The 18,489-nt window shown below is 61.4% G+C and overlaps 1 protein-coding gene across 1 annotated transcript in view; it reads right to left on the minus strand.

Moving 5' to 3' along the window:
• Positions 1–16,157, minus strand: part of Fgf18 (fibroblast growth factor 18) — a 31,867-nt gene extending 15,710 nt beyond the window's left edge. The window contains exons 1-3 of the mRNA XM_090320792.1: positions 16,126–16,157; positions 15,958–15,994; positions 1,416–1,596 (exon numbers count right to left, since the gene is read on the minus strand). Of these exons, the coding sequence (XP_090176918.1) occupies positions 1,416–1,596; positions 15,958–15,994; positions 16,126–16,157 (250 nt within the window). The remainder of the gene's footprint in view (positions 1–1,415; positions 1,597–15,957; positions 15,995–16,125) is intronic.
• Between the last annotated feature and the right edge of the window lie 2,332 nt (positions 16,158–18,489).

An 18,489-nucleotide genomic window follows, 5' to 3' on the forward strand; every position in this document is an offset into this window, starting at 1 on the left:
CAGTGCAGGAAGCAGAGGTGGAGTGGCTGCCGCCAGGAGAGACCCACTGCTTGTGGGCTCCCCCCCCAGCTCCTGCCCCCATCTCAGGGCATGGACAGATGGTTCAACCACCGCCTGACAACCCCCCTCCTGTGCCCTCCCAGCCTGGAGGGGCCAGCAAGGGCCCCCAGGACCCCCGGGAGGGCACGTCCTCCCTCCCGGCCAGCAGCTGCCCCTTCCCTGGCAGCAACTGGATGGAGGATCCCAGGGAAAGCTACCAGCTGCTCTGCCCGGCACAGCCGGTGCTGGTGGAGAAGGCTGAGGCTGGAGAGGACCAAGAGGAACCAAGAGGACAGGGGCGTGGGGAGGGAGGAAGAACGATGGACAGCCACAAAGGCAGGAACAGAAGAAGGGAAGAGAGGACAGGGCCAGGGAGGCAGAAGGAGCCACAGGGCCAAGAAAGTAGGGGAGCAGCTGGCCTAGAGGTACAGGAGCCTCTGGCCAGCCTGGGCCCAGCCCCAGCTGCCACACTCGGGCCCTACCACAAGGTCAGACCTGCCCTGAGGACACGGGGAAATAAATGGTGTCCAGGGCAAAGGAGCCAAGAAATGATTTGTCTTGTCGCGTCCTGACGGAGGTGATCGCACGCTGGCGGAGCTTCCTCCCAAACAGGGCTGGCCGCGAGACCCCTGCCCAGCCTCTGCTGGGCCAGCCGCTGCCCCGCTCTGGAGCCAGAGCGCTTGCTACAGCTTGGGCCTGGCAAGGCTGCAAGGCAAGGCAGGCACTTCCCCAGGGAGCCAGGGGCAAGCTCCTGGCAGCCTTTCCTGCCCAGCAACGATAAAGAACTAACTGCGCTGAGCATGGCTGCAGCCTTGTGGGGAGGGGGCCGGGTGCTGGCCGTGCTGCCCACGGCGGAGGGGCGGGGCGTGGGAAGAGAAGTGGACCCCACGAGGCTGGGTAACTGGGGGTCACGGGCAGGTCAGAGGACTTGGCCAAAGGTCCAGGGCGCATCCACTTTTCAGGGGGTCATAGTCCAAAATTGGAAAGCCACTTGCACATGAACACGCACACACTTGTGCACCTCCACACGCACAGACACAAACCCCAGGCTGATTCCCACCCACGATGGCTGGTGCCACGAGGCCAAGTGCCAAAACCGGAGGCTGATGAGGCCTGCAGCCCGGGAGCGGTCACCACGGAGCAAGCCACTGACCCGAGAGGCTGCCACACCACTCACCAGCCCAAGCACTTGGTGTTCACGCCCGAGTGAGTCCCCTAAGAAGCCCTGGGCGCTCACCACGACAGATCAGAACACTGAGGCCCGGAGAAGGGAACACTAGACCCAGTCACACAGCCGGCACGCCGTCCCTAGGCAGGGTGCGCGGCCTCCGTGCACAGGGTGGGGGGCTGGCACAGGGTGGGGGGCTGGCACATACCATACTTGTCCCCGTCCTCGCCTCGGGCACTGATCCTCCGGCCCTGAACCTGAATGTGCTTCCCGCTGGTCCGACTGTAGAGCTGGTAGAGCCGCAGCTGCTTCCGGCTCACGTCGTCCCGGGCCCGCGTCTGGTTCTCTACGTGGATGCGGAAGTCCACGTTCTCCTCAGCCGCCAGCACCTGAGCAGGGAGGGGAGAAATGGTGAGGCCACCATGTCCACAGCAAACAGCAGGGCCCGGCAGGCCTCACACATGCTCAGAACAACTGCATTTCACAGGCCCCGCCACTGAGGCGGGAAGGGGCACAGCACCCTGCCCAAGGGAGGAGCTGCAAAGCACAAAGCTGGGGCCACAGGAAAGTGTGACAGATGGAAGGACAACCGGACAGGGGCGCAGCTTCTGACCTGTGGCCTTGGCACACAGTGCACCCGCCGTAGGAAGGACCCTTCTGGTAAATGTGCCAGCAGACAACAGGCGCCAGTGGCTCACACCTGTAATTCCAGCAGGAGGCTGAGATCTAAGAGCTGTGGTTCAGAGCCAGCCCAGGCAGGAAAGCCTGAGGGACTCTGATCTCCACGTAGCCACCAAAAAGCCAGCCATGGCTCAAGTGGTAGAGTACCGGCCTTAAGCACAAAAGCAGAGTGTCAGCACCCAGACCCTGAGTTTAAGCCCTAGGACTGGCATAGAAAGAGTGGTAGAGCAAAGCCCCCACCCTGGACGAGCTCGGGGAGACAGTCCAGTGTCCTTGTGAATGAGGGTCTCGGCATGTGGCAGGGGAGTGGCCTCGTGGTCAGCGGGCCAGCAAGGACCAGGCCACAGTCCATCCACCCTGCCTCTTCCTCAGACCTTCACAGGTGACCCCTCTGGCTACCCACTGCCAGCGGGCACTCACTGGCACCTACAAGGTGGCCCAGGTACCAGGCCCTCTTGAAGAGCCTCCATTCCACATCGCCGTGGAAATGCCCTGCCCCTGCCCCGCGTCGCTCTCACCACGCACTCTCTCCAGGCAGCTATCTCGAGAGCACAAACGGATCCACTTTCCCACTACGTGGCCTCATCTGGACAGTGCGTCCTGCCTTCTCCCTAGCCTCCTGCCTCCTGCCAATTCCCCTCCCACCAACACAGCCCTCTCGCAGTGTTCCCAGCCTCCCACTGAACCAGACTCTGCCAGGGAGCCCCAGGGCCCCTCTTGGCCAGCCATGCCCATCACTGTCCAGGCCTCCAAGCCTCAGAGCCTTTGCCTGTCCTCCACGGCACTGGGCCTCCTCTCACTCCGATATACCCTGGTGGCCCTCAGATACCCTGCCTCTGCCACCTCCATGTGTCACATTCCTGCTATTCACATACGTTCCACCACTGTTCCACTGACATGCCTGACTCCTTGATGGGCCCCCAAACACAGGTGACCAATGCTGGGCTTCCTGCGTGCAGCTGTTCCCCTAGCACCTGACAGAACCACTCAGATGACTGGCCAGTGAGTGAACAGATGGAGGCCCTGTGCCATTGGTGTCTCCTGAGCCCTGCTAACTGGACCAGTCCTAGCTTAACCATGGAGCCAGGCAGGTCCTGAAGCATTCTGGATTTGTTGTGTGCACCCACGAAGTCTGGCACAATGCTAGACACCCATTCCTGCACCCTCACAGCCCCCATACCACCACTGTGGAGTTCAGCTCAGTCCTCGGCCGTGGATGGCTGAGGGCAGGGGCCTTGCCTTCCGTGTGCACCTCTGTCCCACCCTGGCCTGTTCTCCTACCCGAAACCTCCCCTACAGGCTACACTGTGGCCAACTATCAAGCCTCACACTTGTCCTCTGGTTGGAAACCTCGTCCTCCTCTACGGTAAGGAAACTGAGGCAGCTCCTCTGAGCAGTCACAAGCTGCCCGTGCAGACTGACCCCAGACTTTGGATTCCTGAGACCATATCTTCACACACCCCTTGTAGGACAATGTGGACCACCACTTTCTGGGCCCTGTGGCTTCTGCCTTCCTCTCCCCAGGCCATCAGCAGTGGCTCCAGGTGAAGGCCCGGCGTGCTAACCACCCAGCTAAATGTAGCCCCGGCCGAGACTGCGCTCTCCACTGCAGCTCTGTGCCTCGGTTCCCTACCTAGGATGGAAGCGTGATGAATCATTCACTTCATGGGCTGCACCAAGTGCTCTCTGGCTGGCCTGAAGGTACGACGGCACCCAGCACGGCTGCCGAGGAAAAATCAGAGGCTCTTCTGAAGGCCCCAGACAAAACACAGCCGTCCAGGCCAGTCTGAGAAGGTGTGGTACTTCAACTCAGTGCCATGGGAAGGCAGCTGCAGAAACGGAGGCTGGAAAAGGTCAGCCTAGCTGGCCACAAGTGGCTCACGCCTGTAATCCTGGCAACTCAGGAAGATGAGATCTGAGGATTGTGGTTCAAAGCCATCCAGGAAAGGAAAGTCCGTGAGACTCTTATCTCTAGGTAACAGCCAGAAAACTGGAAGTGGTGCTGTGGCTCAAAGTGGTACAGCACTGGTCTTGAGCAATTAAGAGATCAGGGACGGTGCCCAGACCCGGAGTTCAAGCCCCACCACCACCACCACCAAGAAGATGTCAGTCCATTCTCAGAGCCACAGAGCCACCCACAGCCAGTGCCTGGCGTATTGGTTGGCACACCCACGGCCCTGCCATGGTGGCACGTGGCACACAGCCTGGACCCGCCACCTGGACCTGTCCACATCCCAGGGCACCAGACCACACCTGCTGGACATTGATCCCGAAGACCCCACCCCAGGGCCTCTGACCCTCCTGGAATGAGGTCGGAGGCTGCCTGGATCTGTCCCCTCCCCCAAGGGCAGGCGCTAGCATCCCCCATCCTCCCCTCTGCTCACACGAGACCTTATTGATCAGAGGTCAAACCAATCTCCTCTCCCCAGGCCCCGAGGGGAGCTACCACAGCCGGGAGCCGCGTCTCATTAATGACTTTCGCCCTGGCCCACTGGACAGAGGCTGCATGGGTGAGCCAGGGTCAGCAGGAGTGACCAGGTGGCCTTTTCCCAGAATACAGAGGTGCAATCCGTCTTGCCCTGCTTCCACCATTTAGGCCACGCTCTGTGACCAAAGCAGTCTGCAGGGAGGCCGGGGCAGCCTCTGCCACACACGAAGCATGTCCTCGGAAGCAGGCCAGGGCCCTGACTGCTGGCAGGGTCGGTGGTGAGCTCAGGGGCCTGCTCCTCCTGCCCAGCCATCACCTGCCCTCCCACATCCACTCTGAAGGCCTTCCTAGCTCTCGTCCCAGGAAGGCCTGGACCCTGCTGTCCCCTGCCCAGCTCCTCCACATCACTATGGGGTCTCAGTTCTGCCCCAGGAGGCAACCAGAAAATGGCTGTGGTGAGGAGCACCTGCCTGAGGGGCAGAGAGCCTTCTCTCCCTGCCCAACAAAGGGTCAGCCAAGGACACTAGAAACGGGAGAGGACCATGCTTTCTAAGAAGCTGTGAAAGAAGCTTGAGAAGCCATCGAACTTCCCTGACGGAGCTGCAGAGTCAGGGAGAGTCCGCTCCATGGAGGGGACCTCCTGCCCGACTCTGGAGCCACCAAGCTCCAGGCTTGCGCTGGAGCAGACAGACACAAGGCAGACGCTCCTTCTGCCAGGCGAGGACAGGTTGCTCAGGCCTCAGCTTGGGAAGGGGCCCTGCCTGGAGCCTGCTGTGCCCTGCTCACCTCCCAGATGCATAGCTACCAAGAAAACAAACACAACTGCTGCAATCTGGGCAGAGCCCCTCTGGAGTGAGCTGTCTCCACACCTTCACACCTTCGAGGCTCTTGCCCATTGCTTCCTCAAACCCCCTGCCCCCGTTCCCCCTTCTCTCCACTCAAGTAGCAGGATGAACCCCATGCTGTCTCTAGGCTGAGTGTCTACTCCACCCCACCCCCATCACCACATCCCACTCAGAGCTCAGCACTGCCCTTCCCCCAGGCATCCACTGGGGCCTTGGGATTCATCTCCAAGGATGAAGGGAGGCCAGCTTTCCAGGCCGGCACAGGAGGGATATCGTTCCCCAAGGGCCTATGACTTCAGCTCCTCCAGCAGCAAAGAATGGGTTCTGCCACCCTTCCTATCCAGGTCCTCAGTCCTTTAGGTCTTGCACCATCCATGCCCTATCTGCAGCCTGCCCAGAAGTGTGGGGGGGATCCCAGGAGCAGAGGCCAACAGCTAGAGGCCACATTCCTCATGTCCCCAACTCCAACCCCGCCCCCCGCCATGACCCATGGCCATGTCCCTCCCTCCATACTCCCCCACGCCTTCACCCTCTCCCAGGGAGGGTCCCCAAGGAAGTCAGCCTCCATCTCCACCCATGGTGGCCCTCAAATCCTTCCTGGAGCAGCCTGGAGAGTGCTACTACCAGAGAGCAAAGCCAGCACTGGAGCCCTCTCGGGGCACTCAGCCCCTGCTCACTTTCAGGCTCCATTTTCTGCAGGAGCCGGCTGAGCACTGGCCAGGCACCGTTTGCTCCGGTGACACTGGGCCCACGAGCCACAGAAAGTGTGACTCGGTCAGAAAGCAAGAGACAATGCCACCTCAAAGCCAATAAGTGCCCTGTCTTGTAAACAGCACCTGCCCTTCCTTCAGCCCTTTCTGGCCACACTCCCACCACCACACAGCATGGGGGAGGCGCAGAGGGTTTTCCCCACCCCAGCCTCTCCATTAAGCTCCCCAGACCATCCACATATTGATTGGCAGGGCCATCAGTGGAGAGAGGGCACTGCTAGGTCGGGCTGAGCTGAAGCTCGACATCCTGCCCCCCCTCACACATTGGCCTTCTCCGTACAGATGGCCTGGGGCTCTACAGGCTTGGGCAGCCAGCCCTGGAGTCAGGTGGCCGGCCCCTACTGGCTGAGACCTGAGCTTCCTGCCCTCCTCCCTTTCCCATCAGCCAGCCTCAGCATCACTTGGTGTCTTTCCTGAAGCACTTGGGTAGAAAGAGTACACTCTATGTCTGAGATAAAGAACTCTTTGGGTCCAACAAGGTAGGAGGCCAGCCCCTCTGCACACGGCACTCCAGCCCCCTCCCTGTCCCCTTCCACAATCCCTGTTCCCTGATTGGAAGCAGAACTGTCCCACGGACCTACGGCATCTTTTACACACCTACAGGTGCATCCAGAGCCATGCCCCGGCTCACAAGAGCAGCATCTCTTCCGTGATCAGCTCCTTCCCCTGCATGCCCTACTCTTGGGAACTTGGAGCTGCCACTCCCAAATCCCAAAGGCTGTGATGGGCCTGGATCCCCTTGGGCTGCAGACCCAAGCCTAAAGCATGGGCTGTGATGGCGTGCAGGGCTGCTGTTCCCGCTCCGGAGCATGTCCCTCCCAGCTTCCCGCCCACAGCACACTCCGGACCCTGGCATTACCAGCACTAGGCTATCTGCCGAACGAGCTGGGCAAGAGGCTCTTTGTACAGGGCCCTTTACTCCTCACAGTCACCCCTAAGAAGACGGCGCTTCTCATTTCCCATTTTACAGATCGGAAGGTGAGGTATGGAAAAGCACATTTGCTGAACAGCTGTTAGGATTGAAACCTTGGTATTTTCCCTGCCAGGACCCCCAGAGGCCGATCCTCAGGGGGTGAGCCAGCCTGCATGGGGCCAGGACCCCCACCGTCTCTGCAACCCTTCACACAAGGGCACCCTACATGGATCTGAGGCCTAGGAATTACAGCCCACCTGCACCCGGGGGCCATTTACCTGTCGATGTTTCAGAAAGAGCCCCGTACTCAGAGGAACACCAGAGCTCGCTGAGGCCCGCTGGCCCTCTCCCTCCGCCCTGGACACAGGGCAGGGCTGGCCCATCACACGGAGGTTCCAGAGTGGGAAATGGGTACTGAGGGGGGCAACAGAGCTGCTGGCTCTGGCAGGGTTGGGTTGGAGTGAGGAGAGGCAAGGACCCCCGCGGTGACACCAGAGCCAGGCAGACTGCAAACAAGCACAGCTACACAAGCCCCTAGCACACTGAAGCTGTATGATGTGTTGTTTGGTTTTTGTGGGTTTGTTTTGCTTTGGCAATTTTATATATGCAGAGGGTGAGACCCACACAGGTTAGGTGAGTCACCAAAGAGCAAACACAAAAGGGGAGCCACAGTTAGAGAGCCGCCAGCTGCCTCTCAGCCTCCTGACACCTTCCACTATACCCAGCTGCAAAAGCCAGGCAGGCAGGTGACAAGTTGACCAAGTCTGGCCTCTCCTGCATGTGACCAAGGCAGACCTGGGGTGCCAAGCCTCCACTTCTCAGCCCTGTGCCTCCCTCGTCCCCAGCTCCAGAGCACTGTGCAGACAGCAGGCTCCCCCACACCATCGCAGCAGAGGCTGTGCCACCACCCAAATCCCCAAACACAGTTCTCAGGACCCAGAGCTGGCCAGCGTGAGCCTCAAAGGCTGTGGCTACTGTGTTACCATGACCACCTCAGGGGACCCATGTCCACAGGGCTGGACCCATGCCCTCCGCCTGGCGGAAGCCGCACCCTGACACTGCTCCAGCCTGCCGACACGGGCGGTGCCAACCACAAGAAATTTTAAAAATCCACCTCCTTATCACAGAGTGCATGGTGACACTCTGGGCGGCAGGAATGCTGGCAGGGAGGCGGCCTCTCCCCTCTGCCCCGGGAAAGTGGCTGGAAGGAGAGTGCAGAAGCCCCCGCCCTGCAGCCACCCCAAGTCAGCACCCCAAGTCAGCACATTCCAGGAGACCAGAGCCATGCCTCCAAGCTGGTCCCCACACAGGAACAACCACTAAAGACCTCCCCCCACACACCTCGTGGCTTGGCTCCCCATTCCCAGGATGCTTTCTGAATAACTTCAGGATTCCTTCTAGAAAAGTCAGATTGATGGGAAGCGATGAATACAAGACCTGAATCCAGAGCCCCAGGTATGACTTCAGACAAGCCGCTGCTCAGCCCCTGGCTCTCTCCAGGTGGACCAAGGGGCACAAGCTCATTTTGCCTGCCTCCCTACTACAGAGGAATTATGTTTATTTACTTCCTTCCTTCTTTCTTTTCATTCTTTCCCAGTATTGGGGTTTAAACTCAGGGCCTCAGGCAGGTGCTTTGCCACTTGGGCCATGCCTAAGCCCTTTTTTTTTTGCTTTAGCTTATTTTTCAGGTAAGAGCTTACACTTTTCTCTGGACTGACATTGAACCACCATCCTCCTATTTACACCTCCAGTGTAGCTAAGATTAAAGGTGTGAGCCATCCAGCTCACACCTTCCTCAGACTCAGGTTTTTCCTCTCCAAGGAGAGGAAGAGACAATTTGTCTCTACCACTTCACACCATGGCAATCATTTACTCCTAGAAACTTGGCAGTGGAGACTCACTGAGTCCAGAGACTGATGTGCTCCCAGCCCAGCCCATGGAGACACAGGCTCCAGCAAGGAAGGGCTTGAGTGGGAAAATTGAAATTCACAAGGAGCCAAGAGCCAGGGGCTCACACTTCTAATCCTACTTACTTAGGAGTCTAAAACCAGTGTGAAATCAGGCAAGGTAGAAAAGCCTGCAAGAGTCCACCTCCAATTATCCAACACAAACTCCAGGCTGAAGTGCGGCTCAAGTGGTAGAGTACCAGCCATGAGCAAAGCAAGACAACTGACAGCATGAGGGCCCACTCAAACCCCCGTGTGCACATGCACACACACACACACACACGCACACACGCACACTCGTCAATGCCAGGCACTAAGACAACTCCCACCCTCATGTTCCCCCCAAAGGGTACTAACCCCACCTGGCAGGTGAGGAAGGACCCACTCAATCCCTGCTGAGGAGCTTGGGGAGGGCAGAGGAAGTGGCCCTGTGGGACAGAGGGGGGGCGGCAGCACCTTCCCCTCCCACCCCCAACCCCCCAGGCCTGACTGGCCCGGTGCAGGCCAGGACCTAGTGGAGCCTGGCAGCAGGACTGAGGTCAGGCAGGTGTCCCAAAGCCCGGTGTCATTGTCAGAGCTCAGCCAAGTGCAGAAAAGCAATTTACTGGTCACGCCACTGGCTTGCCATGGAAATGTTTACAATGCTTCCAATTTCAGCTATCGATGATGTCCCAAGTCGTGTGGAGAAGGGACGAAGGGGTGTCCAGTAGTGATGGCCCCTCACGGAGGGGAGCGGAAGACAAAGGCCTGAGCAGGGACCTCCTGGGGTCTGATGGCTGAAGGATGGGAGCAAGGGGGCAGAACCCCGAAAGATAGAGGTGGAAAGAAGGAATATGGTGCACCCTTCCTGGGAAGGTGAGAATTTCCCAACATTTATAACTTTAACCTCAGGGTCTCCATTCTGCAAATGGCCTGGGCCAAGGGCACTGGTCACCAAGCCCTGGGCAGTTCCTACCAGGAAGGGAAAGGGCCCCAGCATGCTCCAAGTGCCGAAGTCTCCACAAACCCTGGCGAGGACACAGAGCTGCCCACACCCTGCCCTGCCCAGACGCAGCACTCTCCCCATCTGCCAGCCCTGCCTCCACGGGCATCAGACTCCAGACTCTGGCACTGACACCACTGGGCATCTCACCTTCACCTTGTGTGCAAAAGGAGACATGAGCCCTCCAGCCTTGCCTGAGTTTCCTCTGAGTCCCATTTCTTCATCTTTGAGGGAGCTGTGGGCCGAGAGCCTCCAGACACAGCACCTGCACATGCTGGGTTTATGCAGTGTTTCAGAGACCTCCTCCCCGAAACCCCAGAGTCATATCGCAAGAGAGCATGGAGTGGGGTTCAAATATCCGCCCTGTGAAGGTATTCGTGTGAGAAGGCATGCTGAGGAAGAGGGCAGAGGAAGGGCAGGCAGGAGAGGAAGAGGAGAAGAGGAAGGAAGGAGGGAGAGGAAGGAAGGAGGGAGAGGAAGAGGAAAGAGGGAGGGCAGAAGGGAGAGGAAGAGAAGAGGAAGGGCAGGAAGAAGAGGAAGAGGAAGGAAGGAGGGAGAGGAAGAGGAGGAGAGGAAGGGCAGGAGGGGAGGAAGAGGGCAGAGGAAGGGAGCAGGACAGGAAACGGAGCAGAGGAAGGGCAGGTGGAGGCAGGTGGGGCCTCACCTGTGTGAAGGCTGCTCAGGACAAACCCAGTGGCCACCCAGGACCACCCAGCGCGTTCCCAGGATGCTGGCTCTGGCCCGGAGGTGGAGCTGGGACATGGAGTCCAGGTTTCCTCCCAGCAGCCCCTCTGGGCCCCCGTCAGGAAGGCTCTCCACCCTCAGGCACCCAGGCCGAGGCCACGCCTGTGGAGGGCCCCGCTCTGCTGCAAGCCCATTTCCTGGGCTCTGGTTCTCAGTGCAACCTCTAGGAAACAGCTCTGTCCAGGCCAGACAAGCAGAGCGGCAGGGCCTGCCCTGGCCCGGCCTGGCTGCAGGCCGGAGTCCTGACACGGGCGTTCCCTGCCCCGTCCCCGCTCCTGCATCACCCGGGTCACACGAGCACATCTGCTCTGGCAGCCAGCCAGTCCTAAGTTACTGACTCCAATTGTATTGATTCAAAGAGTCACAGGGGACACTGCCCGGCTACGAGAAGGAAGGAGTACATCAGTCTGTCCCGACTGGCTGCCCAGCTCCTGGCTGCCCGCTCCGGAGGTGAGGAGAAGGGCTGTCCCGAGCCTTCCCCGCCACGCAAAAGAGGGGGTAGGACCCGGTCCCAAGTCAGAGCTTCTGGGCATCTGCCCTGGCCTCCAGGGACACCTGTCTCGATGAGGAGGAGAAGGGACAGCCTCCAGCCCTTCCCACGACCCACCCTCCCGGGCTGGGGAAGCTGGCTCTTCCTATCCCCTCCGCCCCCCCACCAGCAGAGGCAGCCCTCGTCTGGTTCTAATCGGGCTGAAGTCGGCTCCCTCCTCCCCCTTCTCCCTTCATTTCCACGGCTTTGGAAGCCAGTGCGTTCCAACTGTCTGCATGCCAAGACCTTCCCGCGTCTGAAAGCTGCTGAAGTAACAGATCAGATTTTAGCAAGTGCTTTCCAGGCTGGGCGCCAAGCCCTCTTCTGATTCTCCGAGAGCCCAGAGCAAGGGCAGAGAGCAGAGCCGAGTGGAGAACGGAGAGGAGAGGAGGAGAGGAGAAGAGGGAGAGGAGGAGAGGAAGAGAGGACAGGAAGAGAGGACAGGAGAGGAGAGCAGAGGAGAGGAGAGCAGAGGAGAGGAGAGGAGAGGAGAGGAGAGCAGAGCAGAGGAGAGCAGAGGAGAGGAAAGGAGAGGAGAGGAGAGGAGAGCAGAGGAGAGGAAAGAGGAGCAGAGGAGAGCAGAGCAGAGGAGAGGAGAGCAGAGCAGAGTAGAGGAGAGCAGAGCAGGGCAGAGGAGAGGAGAGCAGAGGAGAGGAGAGCGGAGAGGAGAGGAGAGTAGAGCAGAGGAGAGCAGAGCAGAGGAGAGGAGGGGAGAGGAGAGGAGAGCAGAGCAGAGGAGAGCAGAGCAGAGGAGAGGAGAGGGGAGAGGAGAGGAGAGGAGAGCAGAGCAGAGCAGAGCAGAAGAGAGCAGAGCAGAGGAGAGGAGAGGAGAGCGGAGAGGAGAGGAGAGCAGAGCAGAGCAGAGCAGAGGAGAGGAGAGCAGAGCAGAGCAGAGGAGAGCAGAGCAGAGGAGAGGAGAGGAGAGGAGAGCAGAGCAGAGAAGAGGAGAGCAGAGGAGTGGAGAGGAGAACGGAGCAGAGCAGAGCAGAGCAGAGAAGAGAGCAGAGCAGAGGAGAGCAGAGCAGAGGAGAGGAGAGGAGAACGGAGCAGAGCAGAGGAGAGGAGAGAAGAGAGCAGAGCAGAGCAGAGGAGAGGAGAGGAGAGAAGAGAGCAGAGCAGAGCAGAGGAGAGGAGAGCAGAGCAGAGGAGAGAAGAGAGCAGAGCAGAGGAGAGGAGAGCAGAGGAGAGCAGAGCAGAGGAGAGGAGAGGAGAGCAGAGCAGAGGAGAGGAGAGCAGAGCAGAGGAGTAGAGAGGAGAACAGAGCAGAGCAGAGGAGAGGAGAGCAGAGCAGAGGAGAGAAGAGAGCAGAGCAGAGGAGAGGAGAGCAGAGGAGAGCAGAGCAGAGGAGAGGAAAGGAGAGGAGAGGAGAGCAGAGGAGAGGAGAGGAGAGCAGAGCAGAGGAGAGTAGAGAGGAGAGGAGAGCAGAGCAGAGGAGAGCAGAGGAGAGGAGAGCAGAGCAGAGCAGAGCAGCAGAGGAGAGAAGAGAGCAGAGCAGAGGAGAGGAGAGGAGAGCAGAGGATAGGAGAGCAGAGCAGAGCAGAGGATAGGAGAGCAGAGCAGAGCAGAGGAGAGGAGAGCAGAGCAGAGGAGAGGAGAGCAGAGCAGAGGAGAGGAGAGCAGAGCAGAGGAGAGGTGAGCAGAGCAGAGGAGAGCAGAGCAGAGGAGAGGAGAGCAGAGCAGAGGAGAGGAGAGCAGAGCAGAGGAGAGGAGAGCGGAGAGGAGAGGAGAGCAGAGGAGAGGAGAGCAGAGCAGAGGAGAGGAGAGCAGAGCAGAGGAGAGGAGAGCAGAGCAGAGGAGAGGAAAGCAGAGCAGAGGAGAGGAAAGCAGAGCAGAGGAGAGGAGAGCGGAGAGGAGAGGAGAGCAGAGGAGAGGAGAGCAGAGCAGAGGAGAGGAGAGCAGAGCAGAGGAGAGGAGAGCAGAGCAGAGGAGAGGAAAGCAGAGCAGAGGAGAGGAGAGCAGAGCAGAGGAGAGGAAAGCAGAGCAGAGGAGAGGAAAGCAGAGCAGAGGAGAGGAGAGGAGAGGAGAGCAGAGCAGCAGAGGAGAGAAGAGAGCAGAGCAGAGGAGAGGAGAGCAGTGGAGAGGTGAGCAGAGCAGAGGAGAACAGAGCAGAGCAGAGCAGAGGAGAGGAAAGCAGAGCAGAGGAGAGAGAGGACAGCAGAGCAGAGGAGAGGAGAGCAGAGCAGACGAGAGGAGAGGAGAGCAGAGCAGAGGAGAGCAGAGGAGAGGTGAGCAGAGCAGAGGAGAGCAGAGGAGAGGACAGCAGAGGAGAGGAGAGCAGAGGAGAGGAGAGGAGAGCAGAGGAGAGGAGAGGAGAGCAGAGGAGAGAGGAGCAGAGCAGAGGAGAGGAGAGCGGAGAGGAGCGGAGAGGAGAGGAGAGGACAGCAGAGCAGAGGAGAGCAGAGGAGAACAGAGGAGAACAGAGCAGAGAAGAGGAGAGGAGAGCAGAGCAGAGGAGAGGAGAGCAGAGCAGAGGAGAGCAGAGCAGAGGAGAGCAGAGGAGAGGAGAACGGAGCAGAGCAGAGGAGAGGAGAGCAGAGCAGAGCAGAGGAGAGCAGAGCAGAGGAGAGCAGAGCAGAGCAGAGCAGAGCAGAGGAGAGCAGAGCAGAGCAGAGGAGAGGAGAGGAGAGGACGGGAGAGGAGAGCAGAGCAGAGGAGAGGAGAGGACAGGAGAGGAGAGCAGAGGAGAGGAGAGCAGAGGAGAGGAGAGGAGAGCAGAGCAGAGCAGAGCAGAGGAGAGGCGAGGAGAGGAGAGGAGAGCAGAGGAGTGGAGAGCAGAGCAGAGGAGAGCAGAGCAGAGCAGAGCAGAGCAGAGCAGAGGAGAGGAGAGGCGAGGAGAGGAGAGGAGAGCAGAGGAGAGGAGAGGAGAGCAGAGCAGAGGAGAGGAGAGAAGAGAGCAGAGCAGAGGAGAGAAGAGAGTAGAGCAGAGGAGAGCAGAGCAGAGGAGAGGAGAGGAAAGGAGAGGAGAACAGAGCAGAGCAGAGGAGAGCAGAGCAGAGGAGAGAAGAGAGCAGAGCAGCAGAGGAGAGAAGAGAGCAGAGCAGAGCAGAGGAATGGAGAGCAGAGCAGAGGAGTGGAGAGGAGAACGGAGCAGAGCAGAGCAGAGGAGAGGAGAGAAGAAAGCAGAGCAGAGGAGAGGAGAGGAGAACGGAGCAGAGCAGAGCAGAGGAGAGAAGAGAAGAGAGCAGAGCAGAGCAGCAGAGGAGAGAAGAGAGCAGAGCAGAGAAGAGGAGAGCAGAGCAGAGGAGTGGAGAGGAGAACGGAGCAGAGCAGAGGAGAGGAGAGCAGAGCAGAGGAGAGGAGAGAAGAGAGCAGAGCAGAGGAGAGAAGAGAGTAGAGCAGAGGAGAGCAGAGCAGAGGAGAGGAGAGGAAAGGAGAGGAGAACAGAGCAGAGCAGAGGAGAGCAGAGCAGAGGAGAGAAGAGAGCAGAGCAGCAGAGGAGAGAAGAGAGCAGAGCAGAGCAGAGGAATGGAGAGCAGAGCAGAGGAGAGCAGAGCAGAGGAGAGCAGAGGAGAGGAGAGGAGAGGAGAAGAGAGGAGAATGGAGCAGAGCAGAGGAGAGGAGAGCAGAGCAGAGGAGAGCAGAGCAGAGCAGAGGAGAGCAGAGGAGAGGAGAACGGAGCAGAGCAGAGCAGAGGAGAGGAGAGGAGAGCAGAGCAGAGCAGAGGAGAGCAGAGCAGAGGAGAACGGAGCAGAGCAGAGGAGAGCAGAGCAGAGGAGAACGGAGCAGAGGAGAGGAGAGCAGAGGAGAGGAGAGGAGAGGAGAGCAGAGCAGAGGAGAGGAGAGCAGAGGAGAGGAGAGCAGAGGAGAGGAGAGGAGAGCAGAGGAGAGGAGAGCAGAGGAGAGGAGAGCAGAGGAGAGGAGAGGAGAGCAGAGCAGAGGAGAGTAGAGAGGAGAGGCGAGGAGAGGAGAGGAGAGCAGAGGAGTGGAGAGCAGAGCAGAGGAGAGCAGAGCAGAGCAGAGCAGAGCAGAGCAGAGGAGAGGAGAGGCGAGGAGAGGAGAGGAGAGCAGAGGAGAGGAGAGGAGAGCAGAGCAGAGCAGAGGAGAGCAGAGGAGAGGAGAGCAGAGGAGAGGAGAGGCGAGGAGAGGAGAGGAGAGCAGAGGAGAGGAGAGGAGACCAGAGGAGAGGAGAGGAGAGCAGAGCAGAGGAGAGTAGAGGAGAGGAAAGCAGAGCAGAGCAGACAAGAGGAGAGGAGAGGACAGCAGAGCAGAGGAGAGGTGAGCAGAGCAGAGGAGAGGAGAGCAGAGGAGAGCAGAGGAGAGGAGAGCAGAGGAGAGCAAAGGAGAGGAGAGGAGAGCAGAGGAGAGGAGAGGAGAGGAGAGCAGAGGAGAGCAGGGCAGAGAAGAGGAGAGGTGAGCAGAGCAGAGGAGAGGAGAGCAGAGCAAAGGACAGGAGAGCAGAGCAGAGGAGAGGAGAGGACAGCAGAGGCGAGCAGAGCAGAGCAGAGCAGAGCAGAGCAGAGGAGCAAGCCTGAACCACCGGGTCCCCACCACCTCTCTCTCCATCCCTCTCTCCCGGTCTCCCCGTTTCCCTCTCCCCTTCTCCCCCTCGTCCTCCCCCTCTCCCTCCCTCTCTCTGCCTCTCCCCCTCGTCCTCGCCCTCTCCCTCCCTCTCCCCCTCTCCCCCTCGTCCTCTCCCACCACTTTTACACCCCACACTCGCCCTGCACCTGGCGCCCTCTGCGCCCCGACTTGTTGTCTGGGGCTCAGCCGCGGGCAGGGGCGGCCAGCGGACTTCCAGGTCCAGCTCTGCGCCCGGGCGCGGGCGTGGCCGGCGGGACCGGCGGGACAGCCGGAGCCCCGGAGCCCTGAGCCGCGGAGCCCCCGAGCCCCCGCCCGGCCGCCGCCGCCCGGAACAGGTGCAGGGGGCGGACCGGAGCCCGCGGAGGGGCGGGGCGGGGCGAAGCCCACCTACCTGAACCTGGAAGCACAGCAGCAGGACGTGCAGACACCTGCGGAGAGGACGGGGCGTCAGGGCGAGGGCGGCGCGGGGCGCGGGGCGCGGGGCGCGGGGCGCGGGCGGGGACCGGGGCGCGGGGCGCGGGCGGGGACCGGGGACCGGGGCGCGGGCCGGGGCGCTTACAGGCCAGAGCAGGCGGCGGGCGCGGGATACATGGCGGGGCGCGGGCGGGCGCGGGCGCGGCGGCTCCTAGCCCCTCCTGCACATGTCCTCTCCGCGCGGCCGGGGCCGGACGCCTCCGCCGCCGCCGCCGCCGCCGCCTCCGCCGCCGCTTCGTCCGGGCCGGCTGCTGCTGCGGCTGCTCCGGGGCGCCCCGCGGCGCGCCCTGCAGCATCGGCGGCGCCCGCGGGGCTGGCGCGGGGGCTGCGGGCGGCCGGCCGTCGGCTCAGTCCGGGGACGGCGGCATGCGCGCCGGGGTCAGCGCTCCGCGTCCGGGGCCGGGGCCGCGCGGCGGGGTCAGCGCCCCGGGGCCGAGGTCGGGGCCGGGGCCGGGGCCGGGGCGCGCGGTGGCAGCGCGGACGCGTCACGGCCGCTCCGTCCGGGCGCCCGCCGGCTCATGTCTCCTCCTCCGCGTCTCCCTGGCCGTGCGCATCGCCGCCTCCTCCGCGGGCGGCGGCCGGGGCGTTTTCTACGCGCGGGCGGCGGGGGGCGGGGGCCGGGGGCGGGCCCGGGCCGGGCGCACAATGAGGATGCGGCCGGGCCCCCCCTCGGGGCGCGGCCGGCCGGGCGCTGGGCTCCTCCGCTCGCCCCGGTGCGCCGCGCCCACATCAAAGGCGGCAGCCGGGCTCCACGCCGCCTCCCGCTCCGGCTCCCGCCCCCGCCCCGGGCGGCTCCGAGGGCGGAACGGAGGGCAGAGCCCGCGGGGCCGCCGAGCCGTCGGAGCTCCGCACGGTGCCGCGGGGCAGGCGCCGGCCGAGCCCCGCGGAAGGCGGGCCCCCGGGACGCGGTAGGCTCGGGCCCGGGGCGCGGGGTGGGCCGGGCCTGAGAGGGAGCGGACGCGGGCCGGGCGCGGGCGGCGCTCCACCCGGCTCGGGGTCGGGGCGCGGGGCGGTGGGGTCAGGCGGAGCCGGGGCGGCCGTGGGGTCGGCCCCACCCCGGGGCCCCTCCCGCCCGAGCTCTCCCCGCGAGCGGCTTTCCGCGGCGCGCGGGGCCGGCGCAGGGCGGTGCGCCCTCTCCTCCTCTCCTCTCCGCGCCGCCCCGCAGGTCCCGGCCGCAGCTCCAGCAGCGCGCGGCCGCCACCTAGCGGCGGCCCGGCCCGGCCCCGAGGTCCCCGGCCCCTGCCCGGCGTCCCCGGCTGGACTCTGGTCGGGACGGCCCAGTGCCCTGGAAAGCGAGCCGCCCCGCTCGGCCCCGGGCCAGGACCCCCGGCCCTGCCCGCTGGCCCCGAGTCCTTCGCCATCAGCCCCTCCGGAGCCCGGCTCTGCCCTGGACTGGAGCTGCGCGCGGGGGTCTCGCTGGAGAGCAGCTGAGAACGCGTGCAGGAGGCAGGAATGGGGAAACTCCGGCCAGAGGCGGCCACCGTGCAACTTCCTCAAGCGGACATGAAGTCCAGTATTCAAGCAAGCTGGAGCTTTTCAAAGTTCAGGCTAAACCGCTGTGGAAACCAGAGCCGGCCAGAAACCCTCGCAACCCCCCCGGACACTGAACTGGATTCACGTAGATGCCATGGTTGTCAGCTAGGCTCGTGAAAAGCTCCTGGTACCTGAGCCCGAGATGGGAGGAAATGACAGGTGACCAGAAATGTTCCCCAACTTAGTCTTCTGACTGAAAGTTTTTTCCTCATTTTTCAGTACTGGGGTTTGATTTCAGGCCCTTGCTCTCCATTTGCTTGCTGAGCTGGCATCGCACCACTTGAGCGATGCCACCAGCCTGGCTAAAGAGCCAGGTGGAGTCTGACTTTTCTGCCCAGGGATGTCCTGAACTCGGGCTGGGTGCTGTCCAAGCTTTTACTCAAGGTTAGTGCTCTACCACTTTCTGAGTCACAGCTAGTCAATTGAGAGAAGAAATTTTGAGTTTCCTGCCTGGGCTGGTCGTGAAGACTGAGCTACCTGAGTAGCTAGGGTTACAGATGTGATTGTGAGCCAACGTCCAGCCAGATACTTCTAAACGCAAACATCTTGAGCATGCGTTCTAGCTCTGGCAAAACCGTATGAGCACAACCAAGGGCAGCTTTTCCCTATGAGAAGACAGGTTTGACCCAGAAAGGAGGCCCAACCTGCAGAGCATGGGATCACCTTCACTGCCCATCCCTCAGCTTCCCTATGGCTCCCAAAAGGTCTGGACAAAGTGGTGTGCAAACCAGCTCTCACAAGAACACAGCACCACCTTGAGGCTCACGACACTGCTGTGCCAGCAGTTCCTGGGCCTCGCTGGAGGACTAGCACTTGTGCTGCATCTCCTCGGGGCCTGGGCAGTCCTCGAGCTTTGCCAAGGCTAGCGCTCTACCACTTGAGCCATAACACCACTTCCAGCTTTTTCTGTGTATGT

Source organism: Megascapheus bottae, chromosome 29 (genome assembly GCF_031878675.1).
Source record: "Megascapheus bottae isolate mThoBot1 chromosome 29, mThoBot2.hap1, whole genome shotgun sequence".
Lineage (NCBI taxonomy): Eukaryota > Metazoa > Chordata > Mammalia > Rodentia > Geomyidae > Megascapheus > Megascapheus bottae.